The sequence below is a fragment of the Mugil cephalus genome, chromosome 12 (assembly GCF_022458985.1).
Source record: "Mugil cephalus isolate CIBA_MC_2020 chromosome 12, CIBA_Mcephalus_1.1, whole genome shotgun sequence".
Lineage (NCBI taxonomy): Eukaryota > Metazoa > Chordata > Actinopteri > Mugiliformes > Mugilidae > Mugil > Mugil cephalus.
Window position 1 is genome coordinate 14,059,836 of NC_061781.1, and position 19,777 is coordinate 14,079,612.

At 39.6% G+C, this 19,777-nt stretch overlaps 2 protein-coding genes across 2 annotated transcripts; both read left to right on the plus strand.

Annotated features, from left to right (window-relative positions):
- Nucleotides 1–648: 648 nt before the first annotated feature.
- On the plus strand, nucleotides 649–15,671 carry col28a2a (collagen, type XXVIII, alpha 2a). The gene is made up of 36 exons (XM_047600040.1): nucleotides 649–811; nucleotides 976–1,121; nucleotides 1,389–1,963; nucleotides 2,379–2,399; nucleotides 2,522–2,581; nucleotides 3,604–3,657; nucleotides 4,498–4,542; nucleotides 4,635–4,661; nucleotides 4,749–4,793; nucleotides 4,895–4,939; nucleotides 5,177–5,230; nucleotides 6,495–6,563; nucleotides 6,680–6,748; nucleotides 6,887–6,955; nucleotides 8,286–8,354; nucleotides 9,306–9,374; nucleotides 9,504–9,572; nucleotides 9,839–9,907; nucleotides 10,009–10,080; nucleotides 10,186–10,254; nucleotides 10,435–10,506; nucleotides 10,732–10,800; nucleotides 10,899–10,967; nucleotides 11,073–11,141; nucleotides 11,263–11,331; nucleotides 11,407–11,475; nucleotides 11,663–11,731; nucleotides 11,884–11,952; nucleotides 12,035–12,115; nucleotides 12,289–12,324; nucleotides 12,407–12,443; nucleotides 12,811–13,368; nucleotides 13,450–13,769; nucleotides 13,857–14,148; nucleotides 14,737–14,928; nucleotides 15,007–15,671. Exons 2-36 carry the CDS (start codon nucleotides 986–988, stop codon nucleotides 15,012–15,014), a joined length of 3,765 nt encoding a protein of 1,254 aa, XP_047455996.1. The 5' UTR covers nucleotides 649–811; nucleotides 976–985; the 3' UTR covers nucleotides 15,015–15,671.
- Nucleotides 15,672–16,356: 685 nt separating this feature from the next.
- bbs5 (Bardet-Biedl syndrome 5) lies at nucleotides 16,357–19,591 on the plus strand. The gene is made up of 12 exons (XM_047601365.1): nucleotides 16,357–16,522; nucleotides 16,698–16,780; nucleotides 16,886–16,951; nucleotides 17,157–17,206; nucleotides 17,536–17,663; nucleotides 17,765–17,900; nucleotides 18,177–18,272; nucleotides 18,355–18,417; nucleotides 18,512–18,646; nucleotides 18,813–18,896; nucleotides 19,136–19,159; nucleotides 19,271–19,591. The coding sequence occupies exons 1-12, from the start codon at nucleotides 16,461–16,463 to the stop codon at nucleotides 19,370–19,372; spliced, it is 1,029 nt and encodes a 342-aa protein (XP_047457321.1). The 5' UTR covers nucleotides 16,357–16,460; the 3' UTR covers nucleotides 19,373–19,591.
- The last annotated feature ends 186 nt before the right edge of the window (nucleotides 19,592–19,777 follow it).

Below are 19,777 nucleotides of genomic sequence, written 5' to 3' on the forward strand. Positions count from 1 at the left end.
ACACGTGTCTTCACATGTTTGACTTATATATTATTGTCTCCCTCCTTCCACCTCTCTAGTAGCCATTGCTTGGTTTTTAAGGATTAATGCAAGAGGTGTTTGGACCTTTCAACCATTTTCCTCAGGCAGGACTGTTACGGTCATTACAAAGTCCGGGGCGGAGACCAGAGGTGACCAGACCTTTGCCATTAACCCCCTACCTGTGGAATTTATGCCAGTATTTTATTTGTATCATCTCTTAAAGCTTTAATGGTTTTATTACTTAACGTTTCTCAAAGCATCAAAATTACAGAAATCACCGTAAAGAGTTTTATGAGTTAATGTAGTGTAGTTATTTACTAGAAATGTGAATTTAAAAAGAATGTACAAGAATCTGTCAGGTGCTAATCAATTTGTCTCCTTAACTAAAACAAGACACACTGTGACAAATACACTAACGTCCAATTATAATACATGATAACTATAATCCTGTGGTATTTAAAAATGTATTACAACTGCAGTTGATGAAACAGGGAGTTGTTTCACTCCTGCAAACATCCTAACCTTCCCCTGCCCTGGGGCAAGAGCAGGAGTGTTGGCACGGCTCCATTGGATCTGGTCCTCTGCTGCCTCCTTATAAAGGAGGAGTAAGTGTCTCAGGGTCTCTCACTCTCTCTTTCCAGAATAACCGATAAGGCTGCTGCTGCTGCTGCTTCTGCTTCTGCACAATCGATGACCTGACCGGAGCCCGCTGCACATCCCGGTCCTCTGCTGGCCCTGCCGCTTTGGTTTAAGCACTGAACATTGGACACTGAAATAAGGAGGCTGGATTGTGAGTCAATGCTAAATTATTTTAACTTAACAAATTAATGCATCAGTTTGATCTTCTTGTAAACCACAGAAGAAGAGTCGTCTACTGGTTGAACTACTTGTGCGCAATGTAACATTGATTGCATTATCGTTTTTTTGTTTTGTTTTGGGGATTTTTTCTGTTAGAAAGGGAAGGATGTTCCCCTCCTTCACAAAGGTGCTGCTGGTCACAGCGCTGTCCGGCATCTGGGCCCAAGACCTATATGAAGATCGGAGAACTAACAAGAAAATCAGGGTCAAACCTCTGGCTGCAAATATCCATGACGGACAAGGTAAGAAAGTTGCTGAAATGAATACTTGAAAACAAAATTACTTTAATTCAAACTAAAGTTTTGCTTCTGTCCATATTTCTTTAATTTAGCTTTTTTCGTTGTGAATCCTATCCTGATTGTACTGCTCCTCTGTTCTATACCTCTTCATTGTGAAGTTTAAGATTAGTTAGACATAAATGTGAGGATTGCTCATTATGTTGAATGAAAAAACAGTCGTTCAATCAGCGACCTAAAATGTGTACTGACTGTAAAGAGTCTTGCTTGCAGCCATCCTTGATGAGGACTGCAACTTGGAGCTCTCCTTCTTGTTGGACAGCTCTGAGAGTGCAAAAGACAACCATGAGCAGGAAAAGCAGTTTGCTATAGACGTGGTGGAGAGACTTCAAGGCTTACGGCTGCAGACCGGCCGCAGTTTGAGTTTGAGGGTGGCTCTGCTGCAGTACAGCAGTCACGTTATCACTGAGCAAACCTTCAGAGACTGGAGGGGAATAGAGAACTTCAAGACCCGGATATCTCCCATAATCTACATCGGGCACGGGACCTACACCACCTACGCCATCACCAACATGACCAAGCTCTACCTGGAGGAATCCAGCCTTGGCAGCATTAAAGTAGCCGTGCTCCTCACTGATGGCATATCCCATCCGAGGAACCCCGACATTTTCTCCGCCACTGCTGACGCCAAGAACCAGGGCATCAAGTTCTTCACTTTGGGCATCACCCGGGCGGCCAATGAGCCAGCCAATGTTGCTCAGCTCCGTCTGCTCGCCAGCTCCCCGGCCTCCCACTTCCTCCATAACTTACAGGATGAAGACATAGTGGGAAAAATCGTCACTCACATTGTGAGTATAATGCTTTCTTTTTCGTCTTTTTTAGCAGACGGTACTGACGAGAAAAGAGGGTCACCTGTATGTGTTGACACAAGGGCATGTTTGCTCAAGTATTTGTGTAGATATGGAATGCAAGAATGTCCGTTAAATAGTTTAAGGTTTAAGCCGCTGCTTTTGAAAGTAGTCTGGAGTGAAGACCTTAGTGTTTCCTAGCGTAAAGATCTGGGGATTTGCTGTCAGGACGTAACCAAGCACACAACTTAAAAAACTCACTCTTAATGTTTTTGTTTCACAAATTATTGTGGCGCAACGAAGTGCGACAACACATCTAAATTTCTTCAGTGAATTAGCAAACCTGATAAAGATGGAATTTACTGGTACAATTGTGATTTTTACAGATATTTATCAATTTTTGTTTTTTTTGCAGACTGATCTAGCAGATGAAGGAGTAAGTACTACTACAATTATTAACTTTTACACAGACACTTGACATTTGAGAACATAGACAAATGTACTCTCTTTGACTGTATACAACTGCATTTTAACAGACACATCTTTGTCTTTTTGAAGTGCCCTCTGGCTCAGAGATGTGCTTGTGAGAAAGGAGAGCGGGGACCCAGTGGGCCTGCGGTGAGTATTCAGCTTCAAACATTTCAAAACACCACAGACCATCTTCCTTTGAAGTGTCACAGTCGTCTCTAACAAGGAAGGATTTTGATATTTGGTTAGGAGAAATTTACATGATCCTGAAGTTTTAGGAATGGTAATTGTTCTGTCTTTTGTTCAGACAGGATGATTGCTTACTTTAACTGCATAGCTTACAGGCATTTTCACGAGCAGCGAGTAAGTGGATAGGTGGTCCTGGCCCACATTTTAAAGGCAAATCCATGGCAACAGAAAAAAGGACAGGAGAGAAATATATGTGTTGCAACTCGGTGTGTACTCTCTCTGCAAGTTATGTTGCATTTCTCATGCAACATAAATGTCCCCCATGGAAACCAGAGACACCACATTTAGACCTCCACTCCCCATAAAACTGGACCTTTGCTCATCATAAATCTTACATGCAACCCCAACTGTTGTGATCAGTGAGGCAGAGATAGAGGATTTGCTACGTGTGACACCAGATATTACAAATAATCCCTACATAATCTTGAACAAGATAATCCCAACTACCCAAGACGCCATCTCACATATTTTAACTCGTATGTAACCTTCTATTCAGTGCCCTCTGCTCCTCAGATAACAGACCACTCAGGTAAGGTCAAGCTTTCTGGTCAACTGACAGACAGCTGTGTGACCAGGTGCTTTCTCCTCAGAGAGATTCTTCAAATTCTTACACTCAGACTAGGAGGCCCTCATAATTGCTCTCATTAGTTTAATGGCCACAGACTTGTGATTTCTGATGGTTAGCAACTGACGCACACTGTCCAGGTGTAACTCAAGACGACGTCGCCTGACCATGTGGACAAGATGCCTCATGTCTCATCCTTTCAGCTGTCATACAACCCTGTCAGGCATCAGGTCACTGATGCTTTCCCTGCTTTCAGTTTTATGAGTCAAAGTATTTTTGTTAAAGACATTGTAATGCACAAGAGGGCACGTTGTCAAATAATATAAATGATCAATTACAATATTAATTCGTTTTCCAGGGGAAGAAAGGCCGTTCTGGTGATGATGGAGCCCCAGGGCTTAAAGGCCAAAAGGTGCGTGCCTTTTGATGGACACTATGAATTCCTTAGCTCGCGGGCTCTCACTGTTGTAATTTAATGCTTCCTGGGTATGTCACACCTGAATTCTTGGTTTATGTCTTACAAAAAGTCCTTGGGCCTCCTTGAACGTACTCATGCATCTGTAAACCCTACACTGTTAACTTTAAATGTGACTGATTGGAAGCTTGAAGTATAGGTTTTTAGTTGTTGGTCTCTTACTTACACTGAACAGCCTCTTTTATCACTGCTTTTTTTTTTTTTTTTTTTTTTCAACTTTCCACTTATTTCCCGTGGAGTACCACAAGGTTCAGTTATAGGTCCCATATTATTTTCTTAATGTTCCCATTGCAAATCTTTAGGACTCCGGTTTAAACAAAAAATCAACACTGGCAATATGTAGAAGACTGTTGGTGTTGAGAACTACAAATATATATGTACACATACAACAATAAACTAAATCTGTATACATTTTAAAACCGTATGTAAAAGTCAATCAAAATGGTTTGAGCATTTAAAAATCTGGGATGAGATGAGATGAGATGATACTGATACTGACATATTACCTTCACTGGCAGTCAAACAAGTATAGAGTGTGGTATTTTGTTTGACATTTGACCTCACTCAATCCTCCTCCTGGCCATTAAGATCGGTTTACTAATCATTCAGTCCCATTTGTTTGGGATATCTTAGGGATTTCTTTGTCTTATTTTGCCTTTATTCCAAACCTGTTTTATAATTCTATAAAATAAGAATAGAATTTCTAAATTCTACGTTAAGGTGTTTTATTATAGGAGCTTTGATAACTTGTATTAATTTATGTAACAATCTTATCAGGGTGAAGCAGGATTAACTGGAGTTTCTGGGCGTGAAGGTGCAGAGGTAAATGTCATTATTAATGCTCAGATTTAAGAAAATCTTTACTATTGTCTCTGTGTATGTTCTCACACCTTTCAATATTTTATTATTTATAGGGGAAACCAGGTTACAAAGGAGAGAAGGTATGCAGTTAGGTTCATGACAATGATGACATTTTATTATAGTGGTGTCAATTCAAACCCATACAATGCTGTGTGATTTCTGCACAGGGTGAGAGGGGGGAGTGTGGCACTCCAGGAATCAAAGGAGACAGGGTAATGCAGCTACACATGCTGAATATCATGTTTTAAACTGTATTATTCTCTCACAGTATTTGATTTTATTGCCCCTCTCTTCAATCTGTGATATATTTCAGGGTGTTGAGGGCCCACTTGGAGCAAGAGGAGTAAGAGGGCTACAGGTTAGTCACAACCCATGTGTTTGGAAAGCTTGTCACTTTATAGTGTTTGGACAAGCAGACAAGAGAGAAATAAGATGTTTTAACCTGTGATCAGTGCATAATGTTTTCTGTGAATTCTCAAACTAAAAATAAGAATTAGTATGTCCTCCTGTTCACATAGCTCTACACACATGCATACACTCATCTTGATGTTTCTGGATGTTTCTTTATTAATGGCTTTATGTTGTTCCTGCCCAGGGTTTACCAGGACCACATGGAGACATTGGACCAGAGGGCCCTCAGGGAAAGCAGGTCAGCCCCTTTTCACAACTTTTACTTACCCCCATTGTGCACACCTGCTGTGACCTTTACATTTCCTTTTATGATTAGTTTAAACAAGTGGTTGTGGCTTTACCACCTCAGCATTAACCCTACAGCACTGAGGTCTGTTTGTCTGGTAATAGACCCCTGTGTGAAGATTTGAAAATTCGCCAAAGTTTCCCTCCATCATTACTGTTATTCGCAAACATGCGGGTGAACCATAAGCAAAAATTCATTCATCACAGGTCTTGCTAATGGGTTGTATCCTGTTTCTAAACACAGGATAGGAAATGCCTAAAGCATTGTCAGCTTCTCTGACAAGGCCTGATGTTAATAACATACATGGAAAGTCTGTGTATGCTCAGTGTCTCGCCATGTGAAGACCTGTAGGCAACATTCGCAAAGGTTGACAGGACTCTTGGTGGTCCCTGTGTAGTAAAATTTGTGTTTGCTTCCTAAAAGGGAGGTCTTGACAATTCTTTGTATGTATTTCATTCATACAATAGTGTTCTTAATCAATCAGTCAAACTTTATTCATATCACATGTCTCAAACAAACCAATTTAAAGAAATATTACACAAAGAGAGAGGATTAAAATAGAACTGTAAAGTCTAAAAAATTAAACAATAATGCTCTGCAGTAGAATACATCAGCAGAACTGATAATGATGATAAGAAATATAATCCATGCATGCTTTAAAACTCCTTAAAAGCCAAATAGAATACATGCTTTTGACATTTACACAAATATTTAAAAATATGAACATTTGCAATATTTCCTACATCCTTACTTCTTAACAGACACATGTACAAACCTACATCTAAATCATCTCATAAAAACTTAAATATATCTGCTGTCCCGCTGTACTAATAAATTAATAATTAATAAATGGTGACCTATATATTTTAATATCAATCAGTGGGGGCATAATGCAGCGACTTATACATCTTGCCTTGGGACCCATGGAACGCCAATGCATCCACTACCATATCTACGGTGCACACAGCAGCTGGATAATTTACTGCATGATTATTAGTTTCAGTGGAGCATCTTCCATGGAATCATGTTTGCATGTGTGCACGCAGTTAAATTTACTATGATGTTTTGTCTTTTTCGGGAAGAGCCTTAAAACAATGGAAAAGAGCCATTAAAGATTTAAATTAAAAAGTGTAAAAACTCGCTTGTGTATGTTGGTTCATGGCTTAAGGTGCGGTGTACCCTTGTGTTAAGTGGGTTATTGTGTTTGTGTTCACAGGGTGAGCGAGGCCCACCGGGCCCTCCAGGAATTCAGGGGGAAACTGGTATTGGACTTCCTGGACCAAAAGTAGGTCATGCTACGGACTGATCTCTTAATATCTTTGTAATTATTTGTGGTTGATCAGACAGCGCCTTCTTATCTTTGAGTTTCTATTATTGAACTAAAGTCACTTTAATCTGCAGGGTGACGTTGGTTTCCAAGGCCGAACAGGTCATCCTGGTCCTCCTGGAGTGGGTGAACCCGGTCTTCCTGTGAGTTAAGAAGCATCAAGTGTTTGTGTCTGTGATGTCCATATCAAAGTAGCAGGTGCTTTGCTGGTAAAGGTTGTATATGTACTTGGATTTAGGACTAACTGGGAGATATATTGTACACATTGGCTTTGTTCACAGGGACCTCAAGGACCACAAGGAGTTCAAGGGGAAAAAGGGCCAACTGGCGAAGGGCTTCCCGGACCAAAGGTATCATTTCAAAATGAAAACAAAATGTAATTTTTACTGTCTCTTCCATTGACTTATTGATTATCCTCCTAATGACATTTACATTTCAGTAACATATACAGAGGAGATGGTTATCCATTAAAATAGAGAACAGAAAAGACCCAGTGAAGTTGCCCAGATGCAGCGTAGCTGTATATGAAGTAAACTAAACTAATTAAGTCAGTAAAAAGCTTCTGCATGCAAACCCTCTCTAAGGTTAAGGATCAATCCTTGGACACATATCTGAGAGGAACATTGGGAGAGAAACAAAGTTTGGGCTCAAGCTTTGCTCATCTTTTAGTGACTTCAAACTTTGCCTCTGTTATAACCTGCAGATAATTCAAAATAAAGGTACCAATATATTTATATCTGTCAATCAGAATCAGCATTAAGCTACTTCCATCATTTACCTACAAACAGGAACATTGCACAAGTCGGTGGCTAGATTCCAAATGCACTAAGACATGAGTTATCATTGTGCATCTCTGAGCATGTATTTTTTACTATGGTATCACATAACCAGGCCATTCTGGAGTTCATAGCCTACATCTGTCAATATCAACTCTGTTCCAGCTCACTGAAGCACAACTCTGATGTTCCAGTGTCAATACTCACTCTGTTCGCAATATATTAAGCCTTTAAAAACTGTGTTTTTCTCCATGCTGCAACATGTTCCACCATGAATCATACAGTTGCCATCTCATTCAGATGGAGAGAGCTGGGATTCAGCCGAGGATTTAACACGACATGCACGTCACAGTATTTATCCTTATTATTGGTGGCAGCTGGTTTTAATGTATAGCAGCAAAGAAAACAACCATAGTGAAGTAGGATCATGTATAATACCTAAGTCTAATTTAAGAGGATTATGTCCATGTGGTTCGCTGTAAAGAAATCTGACTGCACTTTTTTATTTGTTGAAAGAACCTCTTTGAAAATATCCTGAAGCAATTACACATCTGTTTAACCAGACTTCCTGGCAATTATAGTTTTTACTCCTCTGCTGTATTTTACGTCTCGTTAAAGAGGTGTGATCAAACCCTCCGTTATCCAGTCACCTATCCTTTCACTTCATAATTCACTGGAACTGGAAGAGGTTAAAGAAAGTTTGAGAGATGCAGTGTAGACAAAAAAAAACAACAAAAAAAAGGGGGGGTGATTCCTACTGCATAGGATCATGTTGTACCAATGGCAGGAACCAACATGCTCCTCTACCGTACCCTCAGTACTGAGAACAATGCAGATTTAGCTGTCAACCAAACTCATGTGGCTGTTATGTAACTGACAGAGATGAACTGGTTTTGTTCCACAGGGGGATCGAGGGTTCCCAGGACCGAGGGGGCCAAGGGGACAACAGGGTGCAGGAATTAAAGGAGAAAGGGTGAGTTCTGAAAAGTCACTGCTAAAGAAACAGACAAATGAAATTCATGAAGGTGGCTCAAAGTCTTCTAGGTTAAATTATTATAACACACTATTCCCTTATAATACTAAACTGAAGGAGACAAGACGAGACATGAGTGTAACACATGAAACCATTAGGTTATTATTGGAAAGCTTAACGTGGAACATGAGGTTTCACTATGTACTATAAGAGCAGTGTACTATACCATCTAACTAGGTAATCCAGTGCTTACAACAAACGTATTGTCAACATGGTCACAAGGTTTTATTTTCTTCTTGTGACTTAAATATTATTAAACTGGAAGGCAACATTAATATAATCAGCCAATAAAGGACGAAAGCATCTTTTGTCATTGCAGCTCTCTATGTTATATCCGCCAAAATAGAAAACTGATATCATTTTGAGAATAGTGTCTCAAATAAGATAAAAATAATCCTTTCACACCAATCCTGGACCCAAAAGCAAGATGCAAAGAGACAGTTTACTGTACTGACAAAGTCTGCTACTGGACCAAACACACAAAAAAGTAAATTGTAAGTATGTTAATATGTTACAATACAGTTGAACCCATGAAATCAGTATTTTGTTTCATTTGCTCTGTTTGTCATGTCCGAGTCTCCTCCTGATACCACATTTTCCCTTCATCCATGTAATTAAGTCATCAGCTGTGTGGAGTAGAGCAAGATTACTGCAGATTATGTAATTTAATGCATCTGTTCTGACTAAGAATCAACCTGTGCTGTGGCTATAATGTTCAGGTTTTGGTGATTTTGATCAATCTCGTTGTTATACTTTAACAGTAGTTCAGTTGTTAGTAATGCTGTACTGTATTGTATTCAGATTTCTAATATTCATATAAATAACCAGATGAGTCGCAGAGAACTGATACGTACTGTATGTAATATACTGACCAAGCCTTCTTACATCCAGGGTGACTTGGGACCTCCAGGGTTTCCAGGACCTGCTGGACCAACTGGAGCTGGCATACAGGGAGAGAAGGTGAGCAGAGTACTTTATCTAAATGTTACTTAAATGTGCCACATTTCTCTGCCTCATGCTTACATGTACAATTTAACAACAGCACATGCTGATGACCATTGATAACTCTTATCATTTATCATTGCACAGGGAACTGAGGGACCGAGAGGACCACCAGGGGTCAGAGGAATTCCAGGAGAAGGTTTACCCGGATCTAAGGTTTGTTAAAACACCCATGAAATCCATGTTCAGATTAGTCACACAGACAAGATTGGAGTTTAATTCCATGTCAGTTCAGGATTACAATTTTACAATATCCTGTGTACGTTCATGACAGGACAGGAATAGGACAGAAAGACAAAGAAAGGCAAAAAATGCTTAACTAACCACTAAACTATTCAAATAACAGCAGTTTTTAAATGACTCATTTGGTCTCATGAGCTGAAATAACTTATTGGATGTTTTCATGCTGTTTCTATTCCCAGGGAGACCAAGGTTTACCAGGTGAGCAAGGAGCTCCAGGAGAGAGAGGCATTGGTGAACCTGGTTCAAAGGTAAGACTTGTTGAACAATATGCGCCACATTATTCATTGTCTACAGTATGAGGGGAGAGCTGAAACATCAAACACTAAATAATCCAGTTCTACTGTTACAGGGAGAACCTGGATCAGCGGGAATGGGTGGCCTGCCTGGTCTTCCAGGAGAAGACGGAGCTCCAGGACAGAAGGTAAAGAATACTCAGATATCAGTGTCTGACCCTTAGCCTTTCTTTGTCCTCTGCCTTACAATGAAATGATTATTATTTACAGAGAGTATTGATTTATTCTCTTAGGGGGAGCCTGGCTTACCTGGTCTAAGAGGTTCTGAGGGAGCACAAGGCATTGGCACTCAAGGAGAGAAGGTATCAGAATCAGAAAAAAACTTTATTTAACCCTGAGAGGGATTTAGTAGGGCAAAGAGTGGCACATAAAATTAATGAGCAAGAGCAGAAATCCTGCCAGTAACAGTATGAGTTGCATGTTTTAGATATTATATTCTTGTCTCTAGTGTACAGTTTATGAGATAAGATTTCTTGTGTCAGGGCGACCAGGGTCCGCGAGGCATCCGTGGATTACATGGACCTCCTGGGATCTCAGGACCTTCAGGGCCAAAGGTAAGGATACGAAGAACTAGTACATCTAGTAGCGGTTTGTTTGTAAAGTAGCAAAAGCTTCTGTTTCATGTATTCTATCTTGAGTCTGTTGTTATGTCACTCAGCCAACCTTCGAACAGAGCCAAAAAGTTTTTTTTTTTTTTTTTTACAAGCTGTTGGCAGCAAATGTACTGTTAAAATATAAACAAGTATGAATAAGATCTTAAGCCAGCTTTTACTTTCCAGGGTGAACGTGGGATACCAGGCCAGCAAGGCATGCCAGGGCAGCCGGGACGATCCATATCAGGTCCAAAGGTAAAATTAAGAAAACATCATCAAATTGTCCCTCGACACTGATCACGCCTTTGATGCAAAGTAATGCATCAGCAAACTATTTATTGTCTTGTATCCAGGGTGATGTTGGTCCTGCTGGTCCTCCTGGTCATATTGGGGAAACAGGCTATGGACTACCTGGTCCAAAGGTAAATGCTGCCACTTTTTATTTAGTTTCATTTGTTTATATTATATTAATTTATTAAGACACCATTTGGACTGCTGGTGTCTTATCCGTGTATTTTGATTTCTAGGGTGACCGTGGTCTTCCAGGTTTACCAGGTCCACATGGCCCAAAAGGCGAAGGCCTCCCTGGCCCTGTGGTTCGTATCAGTAACCAACACGCTACAAATTCTTGACACTTCACACATCCTACAATTTGGGCATTGTTAAACTGTGTCCAAGGTGACTATACTAAACACTAAATTTCTTTACCTTTGTCAGGGTCCTCCAGGCTTGCCAGGTTTACCAGGTGAGCCAGGCCCAGAGGGAGTGGGACTCCCTGGTCCTAAGGTTTGTTTTCTGCTTTATTACTATTAAAACGATATTTTTTGTGCATGCATGGTGATAATATCATTCCCCTTCCAGGGAGACGTTGGCTTCAGAGGGTTGCCAGGTTTGCCTGGTCCACCAGGAGAGGGTTTACAAGGACCACCAGTAAGAAACATTATCTCTGACACAATTTGACCTAATTATAATGGATATTCATCAGTATTACATCATAAATAATATCCGAAAAAACAAATCAAACCTTGAAGAATAAGAGGCTAGATGTTTTCTTTGGATATGTCTTTAGATTCTTGGTTCCTTATGACTAATATGACTTTTTATTGTATGTTTTAAGGGTAATGTTGGGAGGCAAGGACCTTCTGGCCCAGCTGGACCTCCAGGAGAAGGTATTCAAGGCCCAAAGGTAAATCCTCCCATAAAGTTCCATAAGAGTGAAGAAATCCTTTTCTTTAGGTGTTACACAATAGACATGCTGGCTGCAGGACAAAAACGTAACAATAATTTATGATCGTTCGTCACTTTGGAACTCGTATGAAATCTAAAATCTCATTTTAGGGAGAGCCAGGTTCTCAAGGCATGACAGGACCGAGAGGGCCTCAGGGAGATGGATTTCCTGGCGCTAAGGTGATGGATTTATATGTACCTTTCCATGATTTTATCGATATCTGATTAACTGGTCTCTGACAGATTAATTCCATTGTTACAGGGTGATCGTGGATTACAGGGTGAGAGGGGAATGAAGGGTATAAAAGGAGACCTTGGAGATCCAGGTGTCCCAGGTGAATCGGTAGGTCTCCAAACCCCAATAAGGTGTTTTAAAGAAGTGAATGTACTATATATGAACGTCAAGCCAGATTAGTTATAGCAATAAAACTTATAATTAATATATTAATCCCCATCGCCAACACCATTTATTGACACAAGACTGAACCACTCCTGTTGTTTTTAACTTTTCTCCAGGGGAGACCAGGAGCAAAGGGAGACCCAGGCCTCACAGTAAGTACACAATTAAACAAATGGTTGAGCTGCCATAGTTAATTTAAGGGTTTCTATTAATGTATGTTCTCTATATTTTCAGAGAGAAGACATTATCAAGCTGATCAAAGAAATCTGTGGTGAGAATGAGCCAGCCAAGACTTGTTCCTTTATCATTAAACGCATAATGCTGTCTAAAGGCAGAGACTGTAATGTGTAAGGAGATCTAATATATTTCTTAACAGAGCAGCTGAACAGGTATGGTAAATGGTCGTGCTCTTATATAACGCTTTTCTACCTACTCAAAGGTACTCAAAGCACTTTTACAGTCAGAGACACATTCACCCATTCGCTCACACAAGCACACACACATTCACACACCAGTGCCAGTTGCACTGGGAGCAAATGGGTCATGCAAGTCCAGTATTTATTCTTCTTGGTCACCACCAACTTTATGGAAAATCTTTGCTGGTCCAGCTGAGAGTTATCTGTTCTTTATTCTTTCAGGATGTGGCATCAAGTGCAAGGAAAGGCCAATGGAGCTCGTGTTCGTCATTGACAGCTCAGAGAGCGTCGGCCCCGAGAACTTCGAGATCATCAAAGACTTTGTCACGAGGCTGGTGGACCGGACCACGGTCGGACGCAACGCCACCAGAATCGGTCTGGTACTCTACAGTCTGGACGTCCATTTGGAGTTCAACTTGGCACGCTACGTGAACAAACAAGATGTCAAACAGGCAATCAGAAAAATGCCTTATATGGGTGAGGGTACTTACACCGGCACTGCCATTAGAAAGGCGACTCAGGAAGCTTTCTTCAGCGCCCGCCCGGGGGTCAGAAAAGTAGCCATCGTCATCACTGACGGTCAGACAGACAAACGAGAGCCTGTCAAGCTGGACATAGCAGTGCGGGAGGCTCATGCTGCTAACATTGAGATGTACGCTCTGGGGATTGTCAATTCTTCTGATCCTACACAGAATGAGTTTTTGCGAGAACTCAATCTCATTGCCTCAGACCCAGACACTGAACACATGTACCTTATTGATGACTTCAACACGCTAACAGGTGATAATAACTGTCAGATGCTGTAAATATCATTCCTTCACCAGTGTGTTAAAATTAACATTTCTTCATCTCTTTTCTCAGCGCTGGAGTCCAAACTTGTCAGCCAGTTCTGTGAAGATGAAAATGGAGCCCTTATCTACAATCACATTACAAATGGACATTGGAACGGCAATAATGGGAATGGTTTTAATGGAAACAATGGACACGGAGAGAACAGTCATGGGTATAATGGCTATGGCAACAATGGATATGGAAACAATGGGAATGGAGACAATGGGAATGGAAACAATGGAAATGGTTACAAATACCAAGAGGAGATCTTGAATCAGAGACGCCCCAACAGCCGAGGTCGTGGAGACACTTTCACGCTGCCCATCAGTGCTGATCCTCTCCCCTTTCAGGTCTTTGCTGAAAATCCTGTTGTTTTGCTCACAGTTTTAGTTGTCTTTATTGATGTTTCTAACAGAGTTTGTGTTGTTTTACTGTAGGTGGTGGAAGATGACGACGGCGAAGATTTAGACTTAAGAGTCCACGTGCGGGGTGGTAGCTCTGTGTCTGTACTCAATAAAACAAAATTGTTATCGCCTCTGAGAGAAAACTCTGTCTCCAGTAAGGGCGTCTTATCATCTTCGTCATCATCTTCATCTTCATCTTTGTCTTCATCGTCGTCTTCATCATCATCTTCAGTGTCATCTTCTGCTACATCGTCATCAATGCTGGACTCCGTTTCAACTTTAAACCCCAGACAGTTAGAGCCTGTGGTGAAGGTCCTGACACAAGGTAAGAAATACACCACTGCTCCGGGACCTTTTTGATGGAGGTAAAATAATGCATGAGGGCCTAATGTCCCAGTGCCATGGCTTAGCAGGACACTTGAATAAAAGAGCCACTTTAAATGCCTGCTCTCCTTGTACATACTAAATGTTTACCAAACATCTACATATCGTAAATGACACAGTACATTTGACGTCTGATGTCCATCAAACTGACTTTGGAAGCTTATTGCTTGTTAACCTTAAAAGCATCAACAAAATACTTTTTTTATCCAATATATTTTTGGAGCTCTTTCACTGGAATTTGAGTTTTCCCCAAATGTTACAAAATATTAAAGATAAAGTGATATTAAAGTAAAATAAGGAGGCCAACAGCAACAGTTTATTCAGAAATAATATTTCAAAGCGGCAGTTTGTTGGAAGTAGGAATTGGATATTTTCAGTTTTTACAGCTTTTCTAATTCTAATTGATTTTAGTAGTAACTGTTTGCATTGAGAATACTTAATTTTGTTACTGTGGAACTGGTTCATGCCGCTATTCTTTTTTAACACATACATATTGTTTGAAAAATATCCCAAACCATTTCCTCCTCAGACACCCCTCTTCTGAATCCTCGCTGTAACCTCAGCCTGGACCAGGGCACCTGCCGAGAATACAGCATCAGCTGGTACTATGACAAGCAGGCCAACGCCTGTGCACAGTTTTGGTACGGAGGCTGTGGTGGAAATGACAACCGTTACGAAACGGAGGAGGAATGCAAGAAGACCTGTGTTTTATTCAGAACAGGTAACTTATATGGAATTTAAATGCAAATTGCCATATTATTTTTATGATAATTTTTTGATTGATGTGCTTTTTTTCCAGCTGCATAAAACGAAGTGAGGCCCTCTTCTTCATAACTTCTTTTCTGTCAACTGATTTGTTAGTTTCATGTGATGCATTCAGCCTTTGTTGTATTTGTGTTGAGGACATTTCTAATACTTTTAATCCTGAGATAGTGATGCAGAGACTAATCAGTAGATTGCTGTTTTAAAACCATTATTGTGTGTGTGACATTCATTTCTGTAAAGACCGACATTACCTCAGAGATATTCTATTAAGCTCAATAGCTTGATACAGCAGAAGAAATTCTCTATTCAGGCTTTGCCTGTCCTGGTTTAAAGTGACATAAAATCACAGATGTTACTGCATTTGACATAGACACATTTCATACCTCTCTGAGCCGCGTACTTTACGTACACTGAATATATTTCTATTCATGGTGAGATGTTTTATCTTATGTTCATATGTGTACTTTTATGTTTGTATTGATTGTTTTTATTGCAGTGTGTACTTTCTGATTATAACTGGCAGCTGTAGTTAAAGGCTATTTTCATATGAGTACTGCTTTCAGAAGTTTACTACAATCCTGCGAATGAAGATTAAGCCTTTCTGCAATCTAGCTATGAAAACCCTACCTGACTGGGCAGTGTGTGTATATCTAAATGTTGTTGTTTTTTTATGTTTTCTAATTAAAATATAAAAAGTGACTGACTGTTCTGTGTGTGTGTGTTTTTTTTTTATAAAAGTACAGCTTTTCACTGCCATTAAAAGATTACAGACACTATTTTACTTCCATCAGAAAAAAAATAAAGAATAATGAGGCGTAAATAGAACATACAGAGAAAAACACTTTTATGAATATGAAACTTAATCTAACTTACAGATACATTAAGTAAATTAATAAATAATATAATAATATAATAAACACCTATTACTCTGTACATGTGATAAAGCAGGGGTCTACGGATGCAAATTAGCATTGTTTTTATAATCCGGCATATTTACCGCTCTATTACTGTCTAAACATATGTTCATTAATGTGCACTGTCCCTATCAAATAAATAAATAACATTTAATAAACGTAACAATGTTTAACATTTGAATTTGTATAACATTTGAACTAATTGAATATATTAAATAAATACTTTTTGTTGTAAAAGGATAACGTTACTCTTTAAAGGGCATGATTACTTCAATGCTGGGACCTTTTTGAGGTATTTTAATGTTTTAAGTGAATGACAACCACTGCAAATGATTTCAGTACTGTTTACTCTCTATACTGTGATAAACTGTGTATGTATATGACAAAAAAAAACTGTCAGGAAAAAGAAAACGAACCAACAGTCTTTTTGTCCTCTCGGCTTGCCGTCTGTTGCCACGGTGATTTTGACGCTAAGAAGATTAGCCAGGCTAGCATTGTGCTAGGACGCCAACCGTTGGTGGCTTTTAGCAATCTTTAATAAACAAACCACCTGTTTATTGGATAAGCCGAAGTCATGGCGTCTGTCTTAGACGCTCTCTGGGAAGACAGGGATGTCAGATTCGACATAACAGCACAGTAAGTTAACGTTAACTTCGCTCGATATTAATTAGCTAGCACACCTAGCGCCACTGCGCTAATTGGCTAACTGACAGTAACGCTACAGATAAGACTACGAATACGCTAAAATGCTGACTTAGTTGAGCAGCATTTTTGTTGATAAATGTGTTATTTATAATGTTTTTACGCACAGGCAGATGAAAACTCGTCCAGGTGAGGTGCTGATAGATTGTCTGGACTCAATAGAAGACACTAAAGGAAACAACGGAGACCGAGGTACCTTTGGCTCCCAGCGTGTGGACGCACACAACCAACCTCTCTGTGTGTGTGTGTGGTAGTTACCTGGCTCATATCTGACAGAAATGCTCACTCTTTTTACAGGACGACTCCTGGTAACAAATCTGAGGATCATTTGGCACTCTCTGGCCCTGCCAAGAGTCAATTTGTGTAAGTGCACTAGTCTACACAACAGCTCAGTGTTCCTGCCCTCTTTAGGAAACATGTGGCATTGTAGGTTCACATTAAACAGTTCCTCAAATGATTTATTTCTGCTCCCCTGCGTGTTTAGTTTTCTTTTAACTAATAATTAGTCTTGTAGACCAATCAGTAACAAACCTAAATGTAAATTTTTTTTTTGTTTTCTTTTTTACAGCTGTGGGTTACAACACCATCATTAACATCACAACAAGGACGGCTAACTCAGTAAGTAAACTTTTGTTTTATTTCTGACTGTGTCACTTAAGTATTGTTTTATCTTGTTTGTAATTAACCATATCTCTACAGCTTTCTACATTTCCTCACACTCATCGCATTCACTGCTTTAGTAATGTTATTTAACCATAGAAACTCCTCAGTTAACTTAAAAGTGTTATCAATTTATAGTTTAATCACTTGGAAACATGGGAAAACCTTTCACGGGGGCAAAATCCATAATACCTACACTGCTTTCAACATGCTCTAAATTGAAGCATATAACAATAAATGTGATTAAGTAAAATATGCTAATTTTGAAATTAAATGCTCTTTTCCAGAAACTGAGAGGCCAAACTGAAGCCCTCTACATCTTGACCAAGTCCAACAACACGCGATTTGAGTTCATTTTCACTAATGTGGTTCCAGGAAGTCCAAGACTGTTCACCTCAGTTATTGCGGTGCACAGGTAAAGCAGCGGAGGTGTCTCATTATTCAGCTGTTTGAACACACGCTGCATCAAATCAACATCCTGTTTTATGCTTTAAAATGTGTCTTGTGTTTCTACAGGGCCTACGAGACTTCTAAAATGTACCGGGACCTTAAATTGCGAGCGGCTCTTATTCAAAATAAGCAGCTGAGACTGTTGCCCCGGGAGCAAGTGTACGATAAAATTAACGGGGTTTGGAATTTGTCCAGTGATCAGGTAAAGATGTTGGTGTTGCTTCTGAAATGTGTCTGTCAAGTCTTCTGTTTCAGTTTTTCACGGCATTAATTACAGGGTTAATCAATTTACAAATTGTGCAGAATAACAATTACTTCAACACCGTTTAAAAAGTTCAAAAAAAAAGTTTAAAAAGTTTAAACATGGTTTCTTATTAATGAGCCCACATTTACTTGTAAAATCTTGTGTCATTATTTGGAGATTTTGAGATCCGTATGTGTAACTGAGTTCATTTTTCTTGGCTGTTGTGTCTCGTAGGGCAACCTTGGGACCTTTTTTATTACCAATGTTCGGATTGTGTGGCATGCTAATATGAATGAGAGCTTCAATGTCAGCATACCTTACCTCCAGATTGTAAGTACACTGTCAACACTATGCCACTTGTGTGTAAATTATTGTAATGTTGTGTAATCTATTTACCTTTTTCGCCTCCAAGTGGTCGATCCGAATACGGGACTCAAAGTTCGGCTTGGCTTTGGTGATAGAGAGCTCGCGCCAGGTAATATCTCATTCAGCCAATCACATTATCAGGGGTTTCTTCTTCAGTTTTGGTGCTTGTTATATTCTAATACACATTATCCGTGTGGTTACAGAGCGGAGGGTACGTGCTTGGTTTTAAGATCGACCCGGTAGATAAACTTCAAGATGCACTCAAAGAAATCAACTCCTTACATAAGGTGTACTCCGCCAACCCCATCTTCGGAGTGGACTATGAAATGGAAGAAAAGGTACAATAGTACGACACCAAACCCTGAAGCAAGCCAACTATTAAAAATACTCTGCGTGTTTATTTTTGAATTGACAGCTGATGCATTCCCATGAATGTTCTTGAATATTTTTATTGTGGCGGGACTATGTTGTCATAGCGCTGTTTGTCCTCAACAATCGTTTCAGCCCCAGCCGCTGGAAGAACTCACCGTGGAGCAACTTCCCGATGATGTGGAAATTGAGCCCGATGAGCAGACTGATGCTTTCACGGTGAGTGTGCTTGTTAGCCAGCCTCACACTCGTCCCTCCAGTGGGAGTTCACGGTTTAGTTTTCAGACTCTCAGAATAGCTGCCAGCTAAGTCCCTCCAGCATAAGCATGAATTTATGTTGCCTGGTGCTCGTGTTTATTTAGAGCGGTACTCATCAGACAACAATAACCCGTTCACAGTGTGCCGGTTACTTTGATTAATTGTGCTAATGTCATGTATTTATTTGTGCTTGCTTACAGGCCTACTTTGCTGATGGTAATAAGGTAAATGCCCACAATCAAGAATTATAATTATAATAGTGCAGTGAATATGTTGACCATTATTAATGTTATGCCTTAACATCACCTAACTTATTTGTTTTTTTTTTTCCAAAGCAACAAGATCGTGAGCCAGTTTTTTCAGAGGAGCTCGGCCTCGCTGTTGAGAAGCTTAAGGATGGATTTACACTTCAAGGACTGTGGGAAGTAATGGGCTGAAATATCATGAAACACACACATACACAGTTTACATATTTCGCTGATAACAACTGTAGTATATTGATGTAAATGACATAAAAAGATATACAGTTTATGTATAGACACAAACTGACTTATGAATATATATTAATTATGTGGGTAACTGTATTATACGTTTTTAAATAGTGAAGAGAATATAAAAAGTATTTAAATAAATGTTGTAATATGTTTTTGAAACTATTAATTTGTCGCATTGATTCATTTGTATTAAAGTAAGTAAATTTACTCTAGTACTGTACAATGTTTTCATGGTTCATCATTGATCCACTCCGCTACATTTCATTGGTAAATGATGAACGTTATACTTCACTACAGTTATTTGACAGCCTGAAGATTTTACATAGTGGATAATGTAAAGTGCTTTTG

Coding starts and splice junctions, on each gene's coding strand:
- col28a2a (XM_047600040.1), top strand. CDS start 986: ATGTTCCCCTCCTTCACAAAGGTGCTGCTGGTCACAGCGCTGTCCGGC. Junction 11,476..11,662: donor AGGGTTTACAAGGACCACCA/GTAAGAAACATT, acceptor GTATGTTTTAAG/GGTAATGTTGGGAGGCAAGG. Junction 13,770..13,856: donor CTGATCCTCTCCCCTTTCAG/GTCTTTGCTGAA, acceptor GTTTTACTGTAG/GTGGTGGAAGATGACGACGG.
- bbs5 (XM_047601365.1), top strand. CDS start 16,461: ATGGCGTCTGTCTTAGACGCTCTCTGGGAAGACAGGGATGTCAGATTC. Junction 17,901..18,176: donor GGAATTTGTCCAGTGATCAG/GTAAAGATGTTG, acceptor TGTGTCTCGTAG/GGCAACCTTGGGACCTTTTT. Junction 18,418..18,511: donor TGATAGAGAGCTCGCGCCAG/GTAATATCTCAT, acceptor GTGTGGTTACAG/AGCGGAGGGTACGTGCTTGG.